General features: G+C 38.6%; 1 protein-coding gene and 1 long non-coding RNA gene across 14 annotated transcripts in view; one reads left to right on the forward strand and one right to left on the reverse strand.

Moving 5' to 3' along the window:
* Hectd1 (HECT domain E3 ubiquitin protein ligase 1) overlaps positions 1 to 14,402 on the reverse strand; it is a 98,233-nt gene extending 83,831 nt beyond the window's left edge. For 4 of the 13 annotated variants that reach the window (XM_071607809.1, XM_071607808.1, XM_071607802.1 and 1 more), the window contains exons 1-2: positions 13,637 to 13,997; positions 12,106 to 12,266 (exon numbers count right to left, since the gene is read on the reverse strand). In XM_071607809.1, coding sequence (XP_071463910.1) covers positions 12,106 to 12,245 — 140 coding nt within the window. In that variant the 5' untranslated portion in view covers positions 12,246 to 12,266; positions 13,637 to 13,997. Of the gene's footprint in view, positions 1 to 12,105; positions 12,267 to 13,636; positions 13,998 to 14,243 lie in introns of those variants that run through there. The other 9 variants (XM_071607810.1, XM_071607804.1, XM_071607803.1 and 6 more) reach the window with 5 other exon arrangements.
* Positions 14,090 to 18,498, forward strand: part of LOC114088250 (uncharacterized) — a 114,260-nt gene continuing 109,851 nt past the window's right edge. Inside the window, exons 1-2 of the long non-coding RNA XR_011706594.1 lie at positions 14,090 to 14,202; positions 14,559 to 14,671. This is a non-coding gene — a long non-coding RNA (uncharacterized lncRNA). The remainder of the gene's footprint in view (positions 14,203 to 14,558; positions 14,672 to 18,498) is intronic.

Genomic DNA, 18,498 nt, shown 5'->3' on the forward strand with positions numbered 1-18,498 from the left:
GGTAGAGTGCCCTGGGTTCAATTCCCAGTACTAAAAAACAAAGTTTAAAGTCTCAAATCAGTGACCTCAACTCCTACCTATAGGGGAGGAAGCGGGTAATAAATTGAACTCAAAATCAATCCAGAAGAAAATAATAAAAAACCGAAATTAGTAAACTTAAATAAAATAATAATAGAGAAAACAAATGAGCCAAAAGTTAGTACTTGGAAAAAATAAAAATAATCCCAAGTCAGACTAGCCCAAAAGAGAAGATAAAAATGACCAATATCAGTATAAACAGGGGATTTATCATTACCAATGCTACAGATATCAAAAGGATGAAAGGGAATTTCACAAATTCTATGTCTACTAATACTCAAGAAGAATTAAATAACCTGAATAGTCATATGTCTATGACACACTGAATTAACATCAAAAACATTCAAAAATATAAAACTTATTTAGATAAATAAACTTAAAGATTGTGCTTTTGGTGTTTCTACAAATAAAATATGTACCTATCAAAGATCACAAAGATTTTCATAATTTAGAGTTTTATAGAATTCTAGCTTTTACCTTTATGTTGGCTTTTGAGTTTTTGTGTATGGTACGAGTTATGGATAAAAACAAATATTTTTATATGTAGATACAAAAAAAAAAAAAAATATATATATATATATATATATATATATATATATATACACTCCCCACTTTCAACTACCATGTTTTTTCCAGAAATTACTTGGACTTAGCCTAAGATTTCACAAGACTAAAAATAATATGAAGATTGGTTGTTTTTTTTTTTTATTTTTTATTTTTTTGTCTTAGAAGTACTGTAGATTGTACCCAGGGGCCCTCTACCACTGAGCTATGCCCCCAGACCTTTTTACGTAATTTTAAGACAAGGTCTATCTAAGTTGCCTAGGCTGGCTTCAAACAATCCTCCAGCCTTGGCAACCCCCATCAGTTGGGTTTATAGGTGTTCACCATGAACCCAGCTCAACTTCATTTTGGTTTTGTTTGTTTTAAATAAAGGGCATGCTCTACAGTAGATATAGTTTATTGAATACAATATGTAAATGGGACACTGTTAAAAAAAACTAAAACACATTTTAACTGAAAAATAAATAAATAAATCTGGTTGCTTGAGGATAATAAATCTTTTAATACATTTCAATTTTTATTTCCATTTTTTTTAATCTCTGCTCAGCTTTTTCTCTGTATTGCTAAGCTGAAAACTCCTGCTTTAAGCAGTTAAAAATGATTGTTTTACCTCTCAAACAGAAAAGGATAAGAGTTACATTAAGTTCAATCCCAATTGTGTATAACTTGCTTTTCTCAAATGAAAACACACATCAAACCTGACAATTCATTCAACACCTATCTACTGAATGGGTTCTCATGTTAAGTACTGTCCAGGTATTAGGGGCAGGACATAAAGATGAGTAAGATACAGCACTGGGCTTTTTTTTTTTTTTGGTGGGGGAGCAGTAACTGGGGAATGAAGTCAGGGGTGCTTTATCACTGAGTTATATTCCCAGTCCCTTTCTTTTTTTTTTTTTTTTTTAATTTTGAGACAGGGTCTCCCTAAAATGATAAGACTGGCCTCAAACTTATAATTCTACTGCTTCAGCCTCCAGAATTTGTGCAACCATGCATAATGCAACCATGCCCACCCAGTGCTTGAAAAAGAGTCAAAAGTCTAATGACACAGGCAACAATTATATGAAATATATACACAAATTGCTCTAAAACATAATATTGTATTTATACAGAAGAATGCAGGAGATAAGAACCTATCTCCCATAAACTTTCACTGCATTTTTCCTTTTGAGACTAGAACCAAAGTTTTGGGTTTTATACTTTTTCGGGGACAGACTTTGGCAATCTTAACAAAAACTCCCTGAAGTTCATCATCTATGAACCACCCCCCCCAGATTCCTAGGTTAAGAAATCTGAAAGAGAACATTTCTTATTTTAAGCACTTCCCTCTGCTATCCATTGAAAAGAAGCACATACACAGTTGCTCTTTACAGAAATTATTCATTTAACTTTTCAGAATCATGTATTTGATTAGTGAACATTCCCTATCTAGGGGACAATCAGTTGGTAGGGCTAATCAACAAATATAATTTCATTTCCCTGTTACTCTGTCATTAGATACAAGAAAACAGGGTTGAGAATTGAAAGGCAGGTATGTTAATGCAAGGAGGGTAGGGAGCTGGGCATGGTGGTTCATGCCTATCCCGTGGCTAGGGAGGCTGGGGCAGGAGGACCACAAGTTCAAAGCCAGCCTCAGCAACTTAGCAAGACCCTGTCTCAAAATAAAATATATAAAAAGGGATAGGGATAGGGATGTGGCTTAGTGGTTAAGTGCCCCTGTGTTCAATCCCTGATACAAAAAAAAAAAAGGTAGTGGGGGTAGGGAAAGTACATATTATGATTGTACTACAGAGAAGAATAATCCAACACTCTTCCTCCCATATATTTCCCAGTTTCAGGATTCCAAAAGTGTTTTGTATAGGTGCTTCAGGCATAAGTAGAAAACGGGTCCATCATAAAGAATTTCTTGCTGGGCATGGTGGCACATGCTTGTTACCTGAGCGACTGGGAAGGCTGAGGTAGAAGGATCACAAGTTCAAAGTAAGTCTCAGCAACTTAGTGAGACCCTCTCTCAAAATAAAAACTAAAAATGAAAAGGGCTGGGGATGTGGCTCAATGGTTAAACACCCCTGAGTTCAATCCCAGATACCAAAAAATAAAAAATCTCTTCAACTCACTCATCCTCTGGATATTACCTATTTATGTGCCAGGTACCATGCTTAGAAATGAAGAAAAAAATATGAGGTAAGAGTCCAGTAGAGATCACAAAAGTATAGTCAAGTGGCAGTCAGGTATATATACGTGATTGAAGAAGGGGGTCTTTGAAGGCATTTAAATTTGACCCATTAAGTAATGAACCCAAAAGGATCTGTAAAGGGGAAAAACACAATCAAATCAATGTTTTAAGACTAATTCTGGCTAGTTAGCTTAGAGAAAGGGATATCTGATATGAAGCCATTAGCACTAGATGAGTATATTCATTTCCCCATGCCAATCCTACATAATACCATTCTTTTTAATCTCCTAATTAAGGGAGAAAATAAAAAATTATCAGACTGAAATCTCTTCAACTTTTTTTTCCCTTTTCGATGCTTTATTTACTCAAATCACTCAATATAATTTCACTCTATAGGCACTTTTATTAATATTTATTTTTAGTTGTATCTTTATTTTATTTATTTTTATGTGGTGCTGAGGATCGAACCCAGGGCCTTGCATGTGCTAGGCGAGCGCTCTTCCACTGAGCCACAAACCCAGCCCCTCTCTTCAGCTTTTTACCATCACACCTAACCTTTTCACCTTCCCTTTGTTTCAACAAAGGAAATACCCCTCTTTCTACAAAAACTTCTCTTTCCATACCAGTAGATGAGAGTTTTGCTACTTGATGGAAGATTTTCTGACCAAAACTTCTCCATCTGGAAGCATATTAGGAATGCAGAATATCAGTCTCCACCCAGACCAACTGAATCAGAATGTGAATTTTAACAAAAGCCCCAGGTGATTCTTATTAGACACATTAAAGTTTAAGAAGTATTCCTCTAGACAAATGCAAATTCTTTTCCAGTTTTTCAATATCCTTATACTCTGGGTTATTCATTCTCTCTCTTAGCTTTTCAAGCTTTAAAAGAAAAAGTTCCATGTTCCTTTTCTAATACATCTCAAAAAAAGTTTTCTACCATCCTGTCTCCATTTCTTCACATCCCACTCACTCCTCAACCCACTGAAATCTACCCTTCACAGCCAGCCTACTTGGCTCTATTCAAAATCAATAACCTCGAGAATATCACTAAAACCCAAGGACATCTTTCAGTCTTCACCATAATTGACCTCTTACTAATATTCAACACAACTGCCCTTTCTTCTCTTGAATCACTTTCTTTCCTGTGTTGACATTGCCTTGATGATGCAAAAGCAATGGTGGCTAAAACTGCGGGTGCCTAAATCTAGGCAGTAGCACTCTAACTGTACTACTAATAATTATACTGTTCACTGCACAGAACTGGCATGGGGGAAAAAAAATCTAGTTTCAAAGAAAAACCTTGAAGCATAGAATTACTAATTTTTACAAAATCTCAACCCTTAAACATGTATCATTTTTAGTATTCTACTCAAGGAAATGAAAAATAAACACAAGGCACTTCTGCAAACCAAAGAACAATGCCTGTGTCAAGGAAAAGTACAACTGTTTGAGAGCTGAAGTAGCAGCTTTTTTCTTACATTATTTTTATTGAAAGAACAGACTGTGATTATTCAGACTTAGGTATCTGACAAATATTTTCTCAAAAATTAATGAAGAATGGCTTTCGAGTAAAACAACTGACAGCACTTGTTGCCAATGATAACATTCAAAGTTTCATACAAAAATTATAATTTTGAGAAATATATTTGCCATCAAGAGATAAAGTATCCCAAAAGAGACTTATCTGGCAAGATCAACAGTCATAATTACACGTTTTTTTTTAATATTTATTTTTTAGTTATAGTTGAACACAATATCTTTATTTTATTTATTTATGTTTATGTGGTGCTGAGGATCGAACCCAGGGCCTCTCATGTGCGAGGCAAGCACTCTACCACTGAGCCACAACCTCAGCCCCACAAATATGAGTTTTTGATACCAAAGAATAACATATGTCAACATTTGGAATACCTGTATAACTTGGTGGACCAATATTTTCCACATGACCAATGAATGATTTTACAAAATTAAAAATGGGGTCAGGAGTGGTGGTGCATGCCTATAATTCCAATGACTCAGGAGAGAGAAGTAGGATGATCATAACTTTTTGAAATCAGCCTCAGAAACTTAGTGAGGCCCTAAACAATTTAGCAAGACCCTCTCTCTAAATAAAAAAGGCTGGGGATGTGGTTCAGTGGTTAAGCATCCCTGGGTTTATTATCCCATTATATTAAAAAAAAAAAAATCAAATATGGGTAAGTCATCCACTCTAAGTATAAAACAGACCAATAGATTTTAGTATCAGAGAGCACAAATAAGTTCATTGATATATCAGAACCCACATTATAATTAAAATTTAAGCAACTACTACTTGTTGCATTTTGTTATGGTATCAAAGAACACCAATAATTATGTAAAAAATTATAATTCCAAATACATCTGTAGAGTAAGTTTTTTTATGCATTTCAATCAGAACAACATGATGCAATGTACTAAATGCACAGCAAATATGAGAATCCAGTTATCATTCACTAAAGGAAATGCTAAAGAACTTTGAAAAATTAATTAATGCCGCTCTTCTCCCAGATCTTTAATTTGAAAGTAGTTACTTTCACAAACTATGTTTATGTTAACATGTATGGGGTTTATTATTTTTTACATAAGTTAATAATTTTTTAAAATTTCCCAGACTAAATTTGAACCTGATAAATATATTAGTAGACACAGTCAACATAAACAAAAGTTCTTCAGGATCCTCAATAATTTTTCAGAGCCTAAAGAAGTTGTGAGACAAACAAGTTTAAGAATTAATAGTCCATGGGCTGGGGTTGTGGCTCAGTGGTAGAGCACTTGCCTTGCATGCATGAGGCACTGGGTTTGATCCTCAGCACCACATAAAATAAATAAATAAAGGTATTGTGTTCCATCTACAACTAAAAAAAAAAAAAAAAACCAAGAACTGTAGTCCTACTGGAGATGAAGTTCAATAGGAGAGCACTTGTCCAGCACACACAAAAACATAGATTTAATCCCCACTCCAAAAAGAATCACTGCTCTAGTCCTCCATTACATTCCATGATCACAATTAACCTCCAGAAGCCCTTGACTCAAAATTCTTCTTTGATTCAGGCCTCATTTCCAATTTCCACACTCATTTATAAAATTGTTTACTCAACACCACTGAGATGTCTCAAACATACTTTATACTGAATATGTCCAACTCCAAATGCATAATCATAGTCCCTCAAAACATGTATTATGGTATTCTCTCAATGAACAGCAACATCATCCACTGTCTATGATACCTTCTATTTTACTCTTTTATACCCAATCATTCCTTGAAACTTCTTTTACCTTTTAAATTTTTCTCAAATCAATCCATTTCATTCTACCTTTATTACAGCAATCCTCTTTTCTGGTTCACAGTCTGGTTCAAGTCTACAAGCATCTGTTCTTTGTTTCTAACTTCTCCCTCCTAACCCCACCCTAGTCTTGTTTCTTCCCCAGGGCAAGTAAAGTAATTGTTTTTAATTTTTATTTTAAACCCAGAGGTACTTAACCACTGAGCAACATCCCCATCCACCCCGTCCCCAATTATTTTGAGACAGGGTTCCACTAAATTGCTGGGGATGCACTCAAACTTGCCACCCTTCTGCCTCAGGTCCCTAGTTGCTGGGATTACAGGGGTGCACCATGTCCAGCTAAGTTATGTTTTGAAAAGAGATTTCAGCCAGGTGTGATGGCACAAGTCTGTAATCCCAGCAACTTCACAGGCTCAGGCATAAGGATCCTGAGCTCAAAGCCAGCCTCGGCAACTTAGTGAGGCCCTTATCAACTTAGTGAGACCCTGTCTCTAAATAAAACATAAAAAAAAAGGGCTAGGGAGGTGGCTCAGTGGTTAAGCACCCTGTGTTCAATCCCCAGTAACCCCCCCCCCCCCAAAAAAGGACAGATTTAAGGGCCAGGGATATAGCTCAGTGGTAGTGTGCTTACCTAGCATATGGAAGATCCTGGGTTAAATTTCAGGCACCCCCACTTCCCCCCAAAAAAAACCAGAAAAATAAATTTAATCAAATGATTCACTCATTTAATATTTCAATGCCTCCCAATGTTCTTAAAATAAAAGCAAAAGTTTTACTTAGTATATACAAAAGGCTTGACAAATCTTGCCCCTACCCTTTTAGGGCAGCTCTCCAGCAACCTTTCCTGCTTTCTCCAAGTTCTTCAATTACCCTTCTTATCTCCTTCTGATTTCTAGGAAAAAATACTTTCTCAAAAATCACTTTTTCGAGGCGGGGTGGTGAGCACCTATAATACTAGTGAACAGAGAGAGAGGCTGAGGCGGGAAGATTGCAAGTTCAAAGCCAGCCTCAGCAATTTAGTGAGGCCCTAAGCAACTTAGCAAGACCCTGTCTCAAAATAAATTTAAAAAGTCTGGGAATGTGGCTCAGTGGTTAAACACCTCTGAGTTCAATAGCTGGTACTCTGACTACTCCCATCTCTCCAGGACCTGACCCTGCTACATGCTGTCACAGCATCCTAAACTTTTCTTTCATGGCATTTATCACAGTTTGGAACCACAACTGTTTCTATAAGTATTGAAAATCTGTGTTAGCTATTAGACTATCAGTCACCATAAAGGCAGAGCCTCTATCTATTCTGGTCATCTCTGTATCTCTGACATCTGAAATAAAGTAGGAAGGCAATTTAGAAGATTAAATCATTTCTCCCTGTTACAGGTATTTTTATATTTTAGTGTAAACATACAACAGGAGATTTTCAACACTGTGTTCAACAGGTTTGGAACCCACAATCAAGAGAGACTACCTTGAGATACGTCTCAAAGGATACACTAGAAAATGACTAATGGTGGTTTTCTCTGGTGAAGGAAACCAAGTAACCAGGAGACTAGAAAAGTGAAAAAGACTTTGTTGTACATCCTTTTATGATCCTGAGATTAAGTAGAATTATTATTTTTTTTCAGTATTATTATTTTTTTAAATGCAGACTTCTAGTACCTAAAAGCACTATCCCTAATATTCCACTTCCTAAATCTTCTGAGAAATTCTTGAATTCCTAGAAGGCACATTTGAAATCATATTATCTGAAAATTTAGGAGCAGGATGTACAAATGCCCAGGATTTATTACTTAACAATACATGTGATGAATACCTATTTTGATGTAAATGCAAAAGTACTCTCATTAGCTAATAATTCATGATACACTTTGAGTCCAATGATATATCACAGATGAAAGCAAAAACAAAGTTTGATCTATTTTTCTTTCTGGAGCATTACCTCGATAAATTCAAGCATTAATAAGGACTGTTTACAGGCTGGGGTTGCAGCTCAGTGGTAGAGCACTTGCCACACACATGTGAGGCCCTGGGTTCGATACTCAGCACCACATAAAAATAAATAAAATAAAGGTATTGTGTCCAACTACAAATAAAACATAAATATTTTTAAAAAATTTAAAAATAAGGTCTGTATCATCACAGAAAATTATATTCCTTAATTCCAAAAGGACTATCAAAACTGGTACCAACTGGGCATGGTGGTGCACACCTGTGACTGGGGAGGCTGAAGCAGGAGGATCACAAGTTCAAGGCCAGCCTCAGCAATTCAGCAAGGCCTGAAGGAACTCAGCAAGACCCGGTTTCAAAATAAAAAAAATAGAAGGGGCTGGGAATGTGGCTCAGTGGTTAAGCCCCCTTGGGTTCAATCCCTGGTGTAATAAAAAAAAAAAAAATTGATACTGAAAAAAATGGAGAGCCATGAACAATACTACATTAAGGGGGAAAAAAAACCACTTAACTATTATATGAACAGCACTGTCAGGCTTTTGTATTATTCCATTTAATTTTCACAAAACCCTGCAAGACTGAGGAAGTAAGTTTGAAAGGCAATATACAATTATTCAGCAGTAAAACTGAATGAACCTAGGTCTATCCCACTGCAAAGGTCATTGTTGCTCTACACACCACCAGCCTTTCCTAGCTAAACAGATGTATACTTAATACAAGCTAACCAGGCAAAAATGTATCTGAATATATGAGCATCTTTTTTTTAACTAGGCTATCTGCCTTATGAAATCAAATTGATATGGAAGATTTTCAGCAACATTCAAAATATGAATATCATCTAGCTTTATTCACCTGCCTTATTTGTTCACTATTAAAAAGAAATTTAAGTTTCTCCAAAATTTATCAGTTTCAAAAAATAAAGTGCCAAAATAAAAATTTAAATTAGACATTTATCAATAATGATATCAGTGGGTAGCCCACTTAAAACACTTTTCACATATTGGCACATGCCTATAATTCTCAGAAGGCTAAGGGAGGAGGATCTGGAGTTTGAGCCCAGACTAGGCAACAGAGCAAGACCCCCATCTCAAAAAGAAACAAAAACAAGAAAAGAAAAAAAAAAAATGAAACCAAGACAATTTTTCCTTGTAGCAAGAAGATATTGCTGCAGAATAATGAGAGCAAATTACAGTTAAAAAACTGTCGCTGGGCATGGTGGCACACACCATGCAGTTCAGGAGGCTGAGGCAGGGGAATTGCAAGTTCCAAACCAGCCTCAACAACTCAGCAAGGCCCTAGGCAACTCAGTGAGACCATGTCTCTAAATAAAATACAAGAAAGGGCTGGAGATATGTGGCTCAGTGGATAAGCGCCCCCTGGATTCAATTCCCAGTACCAAAAAAAAAAAAAAAAAAAAAATTATACTAAATATGAACAAAGTATGAAAGAGAAAACAGAAATAGTAACAGTTATTATGTTTTACTTTTAAAAATTTCCTTTAAAAATACCTTCAGGGCTGGAGTTGTGGCTCAGTGGCTCAGCGGTAGAGCACTCGCTTAGCACATGCAAGGCCCTGAGTTCCATCCTCAGCACCACATAAAAATAAATAAATAAAATAAAGGTATTGTGTCCAACTACAACTAGAAAATAGATATTTTTAAAAATAAGTAAAAAATAAAAATAAAAAATACCTTCAAATATGATAACATTTAGGGGGGTGGGGTTTAAGGATTGAACCAGGGGCACTTTACGACCACATCCCCAGTCTTCTATTTTTCTATTTTTGAGACAAGGCCTTGCTAAATTGCTAAACGTCTCACTAAGTTGCTGAGGCTGGCCTTGAACTTGCAATCCTCCTGCCTCAGCCTCCCAAGTGGTTAGAATTATAGGCATGCATAAACCATCCCCAGCCCATGACTTTTAAAAATACCTCTATTGGAATATATGAATACTCAAAACTCTTCTTTCTTTCTTTCTCTCTCTCCCTCTTTTTCTTTCTTTCTTTGGTACTGGAGATTGCACTCAGGGACACTCAACCTCATCCCCAGCCTATTTTGTATTTTACTCAAAGACAGGGTCCCACTGAGTTGCTTAGCACCTCGCTTTTACTGAGGCTGGCTTTGAATTTTCGATCCTCTTGCCTCAGCCTCCTGAGCTGCTGGGATTACAGGCTTCTGCTACTGCGCCCAAACTATTCTTTGCTAGAGAATAAATGTTCCTTTGACTAGCAAAGAAAACTGTTTTCTTTTGAACTATGAAAAAAATCCTACTTGTAAAGACCTTTTACAAAGACAAGAAGAAAGGTATCTGTGGAACTTCAGTGTGTTTTCTGCTACAAAAACTGAATGGTTCAAAGAGTAAAAATCTTTTGCAATGGTTGATCATGTCTCAGGAATAAGCTGGATATTCAATGTTTGGGGGAAGCTTTTAGTCTAAATTAACAATCAGTAAAGTATTTTCTTTGTTTACTGTATCCCTGCTGTTTTTGCTATCCTCCTGCCTCTGCCTACCAATCTGCTGGAATTATAGGCATGAGCCACTGCATCTGGCTCCTGTTCTGATTTTAAAACTCCAGATTTTGTTTAAAAAAGAAAAAAGCTCTACTTTTCTATAATCTTGCCAAAACAGGTGTCAACAGGGGGTGAAATTATTTTTATGTATAAATTTTAAAAATAGCTAAAATAAATTGACCACTAATTGATTTTAATTTTAATTTTTTTAATCAAAATAATATTGTTTTAACAACTTAACAACCAATAAGTATTTACAACTCATAATAGAAAATAATCAAAGATACGATGTCAGAGCTGGATATATAACCCATTCACCTAGCATGTAAGAGGCTCTGGGTTCAATCCTTCACACCACAAAAAAATCTAAAGAATAAAAATACTTCAATTTAACAAGAAATGTAGTCTTTATTCCCACCTCAAATTTTAGGTCAAAATCTCAAATATTTTCTACTAATTTACCTTAGAATAACATTAAAATAAAGAAACATCAGTTTTTTTGATTACTTATTATTAAAATTCAGAACTGTAAATACAAATTAAACTGTAAAAAACAAGCATGTTCAACACTCAGAAGAATGGTTCATCTGGTCTCAGCATCCATTTTATAAGAGAAAAAACATGATTTTTTTAAAAATATTTTTTTAGTTGCAGATGGACACAATATCTTTATTTACTTATTTTTACGTAGTGCTTAGGATAGAACCCAGTGCCTCACGTGTGTGACACAGGCACTCTACCACTGAGCTACAGCCCCAGTCCAGAAAAATACGACTTTAATGGACCATCTACTAATGAATCCTCTTTCATATTTTTGCAGACATTCTGTTATAGCCTCTGATTAAAACTACTTAAACGCTCCAAAATGTTTTTACTATTCCAAAAAGTATATTCTATGTTTTAACTTCTAATTTATACCTTCCCAAAATGAAATTTATAAACAAATAATCTGCATGAACAAAAGTACAACGTCATATGACTTTAACACCAATGAATGGGCAGCTCAAATCATGTTCACTATTGGGGTTGGGGCTGTAGTTCAGTGGCAGAGCGCTTGCCTAGTACGTGTGGGGCACTGGGTTCGATCCTCCGCACCACATAAAAATAAACAAATAAAAGCATTTTGTCTGTTTACAATTAGAAAAAAAACAAACATGTTCACTATCATTTCTCTTATTTTGTCAGTTTCTCACTACAAAAATACCTTTAAAGATAAATATTTGTATTCTCCCAAGTTTATGACATTTTTTAAATGAATCAACCAAACTATCAGTTAATATTAGTATTCCCAATTCCCATTTGTTCAACAAATATGTATTTGCATAATCATAATCATTGTTAGTTACCACGGTAACCATAATCCTCACCTACCACTTTTAATTTCTCAGAAGAGGGTAAAAACAAAGCTACAGAAATTTCTGAAATGTTTTAAAACTCCTAGAAGTTTCTATCCAAACTGAAGTTAACAAATGGTTGAAAAAAGATTTCACTACAGCAACCCTAGAGAAAGATGAAGGAATGAACTTACGTTTCAAAACAACGATCCACGTTGTCTGACATCAAAAGCAGCATGCATAGCTGTTCAAGGGCTATTAGTTGCATGTCCCTTTCATCTCCTTGTCCCATCTGTAGCCATTCCAGCAATGTATCCGGATCCACATCTGCCATGTTTTTTTAAAAGCCTCTTTGCTTAAATTAAAAAAAAAAAAAAAAAAAAAGTGGGGGGTTCACTTAAAGTCCAGGACTCATCAGATTAGTTTTTTTTTTTCTTTTATATCTAACTAAATCAAATTTTCCTGGTGTTCACCAAGGAATTAAAAACCCCTACATAAGTTTAGATATAGTGCTCACTGCAATTTTCAACTTTCCCTTATTCCTCGGGTTTACATATTCAGATATACTAAACAAAAACCAGTTTTGCACAAAAGTATAAGCTGATTAGGTAGCTGCTTAACTAGAAACCAGAGCTGACCCTGTCAAAGACAATCAAACATCACTTATGTATGTTCCAAAAGGCAGAGAATACCTCCAAAAGTTTTTGTTTGTTTGTTTTTTTCCCCAGCAAACTTCTTTCCCCATTTTCCACCCAAATCTAAGCTTCAGGTAAGGATCAGGTGCAGTACTTTTAAAGGAGTTTCTAAGCATTTTGATCCAATGCCCTCTCAAAACGGAGTTACTCCTTTAAAATTACCTCCAATTTCACAAATTCTGCTAATTTCTCATTTTAATTATTCCTGTTTTAAATCAACCTATGAATAAAAAACTGGTTAGGAATTTTCGACTTGGCAACTGTTCCTGAAAAGTTCAAAAAGAAATGTTAAAAGTAAATGCAAGGAATTAACAGGTTACGAATCAGAATATAGGCCAATCTGCGGCCCTCTTTCTCCATCCCCACAAGATAGGGCAATTGGTTTAAAAAAAAAAATCGAGAAACAACCCCAACAGGCAAGCCATGACAAAAGCTCTTCGTAAGCGCCCTGATCAGACGACAGCTTTGGGTCCCACGTAATCTGGCTGCGGCTGGGGGAACCAGGAACCAAGTGGCGAGTCGCGGTGGACACCCAACGGCGGCGACCAGCAGGGCTGACCCAATATCCCTGGCCAGGACGAACCTGACGCCGAGAGGCGTAGGCACTAAACCCCGCTAAGTTAGCTACCTGTGTCTAGGAGGGGAAGTTCTGGAGAAGAAGCAAGCCTGCGTGCTCAGGGGTAGAGCGCCGAGCCCCGCAGGGCAGCGGGTCTCCAGAGAGCGGCGCCCGGAACTCCCGGCGGCTCGACAGGACGTCCCTAGTCCCCGCCGAGTGGCGGACCCTTCTCAAGGGCAAGAGGAGCTCGCCATGGGCTCCGGAGTGGGCCAGGCGGGCCCCGCCGCCCGCATGGTCAGGGGAGGGGAACAAAGGGGCCAAGCCGGAGAGTAGGCAGCAGCCCGGCCGACCTCACCCGGCGCCGGGGTCCCGTTCCTCGCCCGCCGCTGGGCGTCCGGGATTCCGGCCCCAGGCCCGACCAGGACCTCCCGACAGCCGGAAGCGCTCCCGCCTACCCTTCCCGCATACTCTTACCCTAGCTGGTCCTCCCAAACCGCTCCGGTCCAGCTCCAAGCAGGCCGCGGGCAGAGCCAGGCCCGGCCGCGGCCCTCGAGTTCCCAGGAAGCCGCAGGCCGCGCAGGTCGAGCCGGGCAGGCGGCACAGGAAAAGCCGCGTCTCGTCCCTCCCCTTCCTCCGCGGGGACCTGGTGACAGGGAGGGGAGAGGTTTCTCTGAGCGACAGCAGCCAGAGCAGGTCCCGTCTCCGGCACGCGGCTCCTCAGGCCCTGCGATTCAGAGGGAGGCCCGCGCAGTGCTGCCGGCGGCCGTGGCGGGGGAAGGCCGCGTCCATCGCGATCCGGGAGGGGGAAGGGAGGAGGGTCGAGCGAGTGCCGGGCGGGGAAGCTGCTGAGGGCAGGCGAGCCCGGCGGAGGCGGAGCGAATCTGCCCAGCCGGCGGCTACCCCACGAGCGGCCACCTGGGGCGCTGCAGAGGCGCCAATGGGAGCGCCGGACGGCCGGACGCTCTCACCCCGCGGCCTCGGGCTGTCTACTATGGCTCTCCTATGGTCCGCCCTGGCACCCTTCTCGCTTCGCTGTCAATGTGAGCACGCCCCAGCACCCCGCGCACACTCGTGCACGCACGTTCGCCTTGCTTTGCACTGTGTCTAGCACTTCGCGTGCTCCTGCCGTAGGCCCCAGCGTAGTACGGCAGGGCTGTGGCTCAACCCGTCCCCGCCACGGCTTCCGCTCAGGCGACCCGCACCCGGCCAAGAGCATCCCTGGCCCGGGCCACCCCTCCCCGTGCACGGAAGTGCGTCGCGTGAGGAAAAGCGCCTCCCCTGGGTCTTGGGAGGCAAACCGCCCTGCGATTCTCCGGTTCTCCGATTGAAACCCTTTCTCACAACCCTGATAAATAGGTATTTTATTACCGAGTACGTTATTTTCTTCATTTGACAGATGAGGGGACTGAGGCTCCAAGAAAGCGAGAATTCAGGCCCGATGTCGTCCCCAGTAAGCAGCAGCAGTGAGGTGGACTTTCGGCTCCATTTCCTGTGGCTTGTGGTCACAAGGTACTTCCATGGTTATTCCTTTCAAACTTAACTTCACTCTCATTGAAAATAAAATATTCCTACCTCTAGGACTCAATTGGAGAAATTTTAGGATGGAATTAACTGAATATGGATTTTTTAAAATCAAGAAATAAATTCTCTTTATTTGTGAGATAAGCAAAACTAAGCTAGAGCCTTACTATACTCTTACTTTTTAGTCTTTTAAACAAACAACAACAAAAAAAGAATATTTCACGCTAATATTTGAGACACCGTCAGAAGAGCTGCAGTGTATGCTTAAAGAAACAGTATTTTGAAAATTAGATTAGCACTTCAGATACCTGTTTATGTCCAACTGTCACAGGTGATAGTCCCCTAGATCTCCTATTGACAAATAAAATAAAGGGAACATGACAGAAGATTCAACTATCTTGATACAATTACCACACATTAGAACAATTATTTAGAAGCCATGAGTGTGAGTTGGAGCTGCTGTTGTGGGGGTGGGGAGAATCTTCAAAGCAGGAAGTGGCATGCAGTCCTTCTGGACCTTGAAGAATGGTTTCAATGCGGACACTGAAAAGGTGGGAGAAAATACAAGCAATGCCTTTTGTGTTGGTAGTCTGAGGAAGAGGATCCCTGTCCCCGGTAAAAAGTCTGGGCTCTAGTATGAAGAGTCTAGAATGCAGCTGCAGAAATTAGGCTGTGCTAAGCAACAAGTTCTGGACTAGAAAACTGGAAAAATTAGTCTTAAGAGGATTTGTATGGCCAGAGTGTACAGAATGGCTGAAGGGAACTACCTAAACAAAGAGATTAGCTGGAAGGTTGTTGAAATACTCTACAGTGAAGAAAAGGAAGTCCCAGTTATTGAAGAATGGAGAAGTTTACAACTAAAAATTATTTTAAAAGACTACATATTAGACTTAAAGATTAACTTTTTTTTTTTTTCATGGTACCAGGTACTGAACCTAGGGGCTCTGTACCACTAAACTACATCTCCACCCCTTTTTATTTTTTGAGACAAGATCTCACTAAATTGCTGAAGCTGGCCTCAAATTTTCTCTCCTCCCTGACTCTCAAGTTCCTGGGATTAGAGGCTTCCATTACCTCATTGTCAAATGATTAACTTTAATTTTTTTTAACTCCTTACCTGTAGAGAGGACCTAGAAGCAAGGAAAATGGTGATCTACTAACAGAAAAATTAGGAAGACTAACCTATCCCTTAACTAAGTTTTTTAAATTTGCTATTTTCCTCTATTCCCACCCATTTCCTGCCCCAAAGATTAATAACTATAGTGCATTTTCATAAGCCTTATCAAAAGAATACTGTGACTTTTGATGTGCTTTTTAAAGAATTATATATATATATATATATATATATATAAAAAATTTTTTGTGTGTGTGCTATTGGTTGAAGCCAGTGCCTTGCTCATGTGCCTTGCTCCTGTGCTGTATCACTGAGCTACACCCCCAGCCCATGTGACTATTTTAAATTCAAACATGAAAAAAATTCAAACATAAGACCCCAGGACAAGAATATTAAAGAAAAGTCCTTAAGAAGACAAAAGATACAGATGAAATTAACTGACCATACTTGAATACTTTCCCCACAAAAAAAACAGGAAGTGTTTACATGCTAATATTTCACCTTGACGCCAAAGATCTAAGAATCATGAATATTTAGAATTACTCTGTGCCAGGCACAGTGTAAGGCCCAGTAAGTCACAGACCTCATCAGGCTGTAAAAAGTCTACAGGAAGATAGATGTAAACATAATCCTGTCTCCCTTCTCATAGTGCTTATTACATATTATCAGGTACACTGGAAACATCATGAGGTAGGTAATGGTATCTTGAAAGACTTCAAAAATAACATGGCTAGTGAAGTGGCACATGACTATTATCCCAGCAACTCAGGAGGCTGAGGCAGGAGGATTGCAAGTTAAAAACCAGCCTGGGCAGTTTACCAAGAATTTGTCTCAAAAAAAATTTTTTAAAGGGATGGGAATTTAGCTCACCCCTGGGTTCAATCCTTTGTACCACAAAAAATGAAAGAAGATGTATGAACTAGATCTCAAATGTTGAGTCAGAGCTGGCCAGATACTAGGATGACCATGTGGAGAGACCTAGAGGTGTGCTAAAGACTCCTTCTAGGGGAAGGGAAGCAACAAGCTGCTTTTTGGCTTCAGCGCCACCCTTATGAAAGATCTTTAGTATGTATAGTCACTGTGATCCATCACAAGACCAAAAAGGAAGATTTAAACTCACTGGGCTGGAGTTGTGATTCAGTGGTAGAGCATTTGCCTGGCATGTGTGAAGCTCTGGGTTCGATCCCCAACACCACATATAAATAAATAAAATAAAAGATCCATTTACAACTAAAAAATATTTTTTTTAATTTAAACTCACATTTGATTAACTGTCATGTACTATGAATTCATTTTTTAAGTAAATTCTATAATTATCTTCTGTATGATATAATTATGTGGCATTATGTTTTATATGTATTAAAAACATTAATTGGCCAGGTATGGTGGCACACATCTGTAATCCCAGTGGCTGGGGAGGCTGAGGTAAGAGGATCGAAAGTTCAAAGCCAGCCTTAGCAAAAATGAGGTGCTAAATAACTTAGTGAGACCCTGGCTCAGTTGTCAAGTGCTCCTGAGTTCAATCCCTGGTGCCCAAAAATAAATAAATAAAATAAAGACAGTACTCTACACTGGAATTACTATTTTTCAGCAAGAAGGAAGGTAGCACAGATAACAATCCCTGTGTCGACTATTATCTTTATTGTACATTTAAAAAAAAAAGTATGCCTGTTGTACCTTCCTGCATACAGAAAAAAAAAAAAAAATCAATGCAGTACTTTTTTGTGCTATGCCCAATTTGTTACCCAGCCTCTCCTATAATCTTTCCAGTGTTGGGAAATTATTGCTTCATAAGGCAGTGCATTTTACTTTGATCTATGAGCTCCAGTTATTACACAGTATGATAGTGACATAAGAATCAGCAGACCAATGTTTGAAACCCACTTCTCCATTTTAGAAGCTGGGTAAACTTGGAGAAGTTAATAACTCCTTCAAGCCTCAGATTCCTCATATAAGAAATGGGATAACAACAACTACCTAATATGATGGGAATAATAACTAAAGGAAATTATTATGTGGAAAACTTAGGCCAATCATTCTTGACCTTTGTTTCATATTAAATTCAAGCAAGCTTTTTTAAATTTTTGTTTTATTTATCTATCTATTTATTTTGTAACTCTGGATTGAACCCGGGATGCTTAACCATTAAGCCACACCGCCAGCCCTTTTTACTTTTGTTTTTTTACTTTGAGACAGAATCTCACTAAGTTGCTTAAGGCCTCACTGAGTTGCTGAGGCCAGCTTTGAACTTGTGATCCTCCTCGGTCAGCCTCCCCAGTTGCTGGGATTATAGGTATGTGCCACCGTGTCTGGTATGGCAAGCTTTTTTAAAATAGACTTTATTTTTTAGAGCAGTTTCAAGTTCACGTAAATTGAACAGAAAGTACAGGGATTTTCCATATGCATCCTGCCTTCTCACATGCATAGCCTTTGTTACAACCAACAATGAACCTACATTGATATATCACTCTCACTCAGAGTCCAGGGTATACATTAGGATTCACACTTGGTGTTGTACACGCTACAGAGTAGGATAAAAGTCATGACATGTATCCACCTTTATAGTATATGCAATAGTCTCATTCTCCTGTTTGTCTCTCTTTCTCTGTAATCCACTTAGTCAAAAATTAGTCAAACACTAATTTTCTTTCTCTCTCTCTTTAGTTTTGCCTTTTTCACAGTGTCATACAGTTGGAATCAT

The sequence above is a fragment of the Marmota flaviventris genome, chromosome 2, assembly GCF_047511675.1.
Source record: "Marmota flaviventris isolate mMarFla1 chromosome 2, mMarFla1.hap1, whole genome shotgun sequence".
In the NCBI taxonomy this organism is placed as follows: domain Eukaryota; kingdom Metazoa; phylum Chordata; class Mammalia; order Rodentia; family Sciuridae; genus Marmota; species Marmota flaviventris.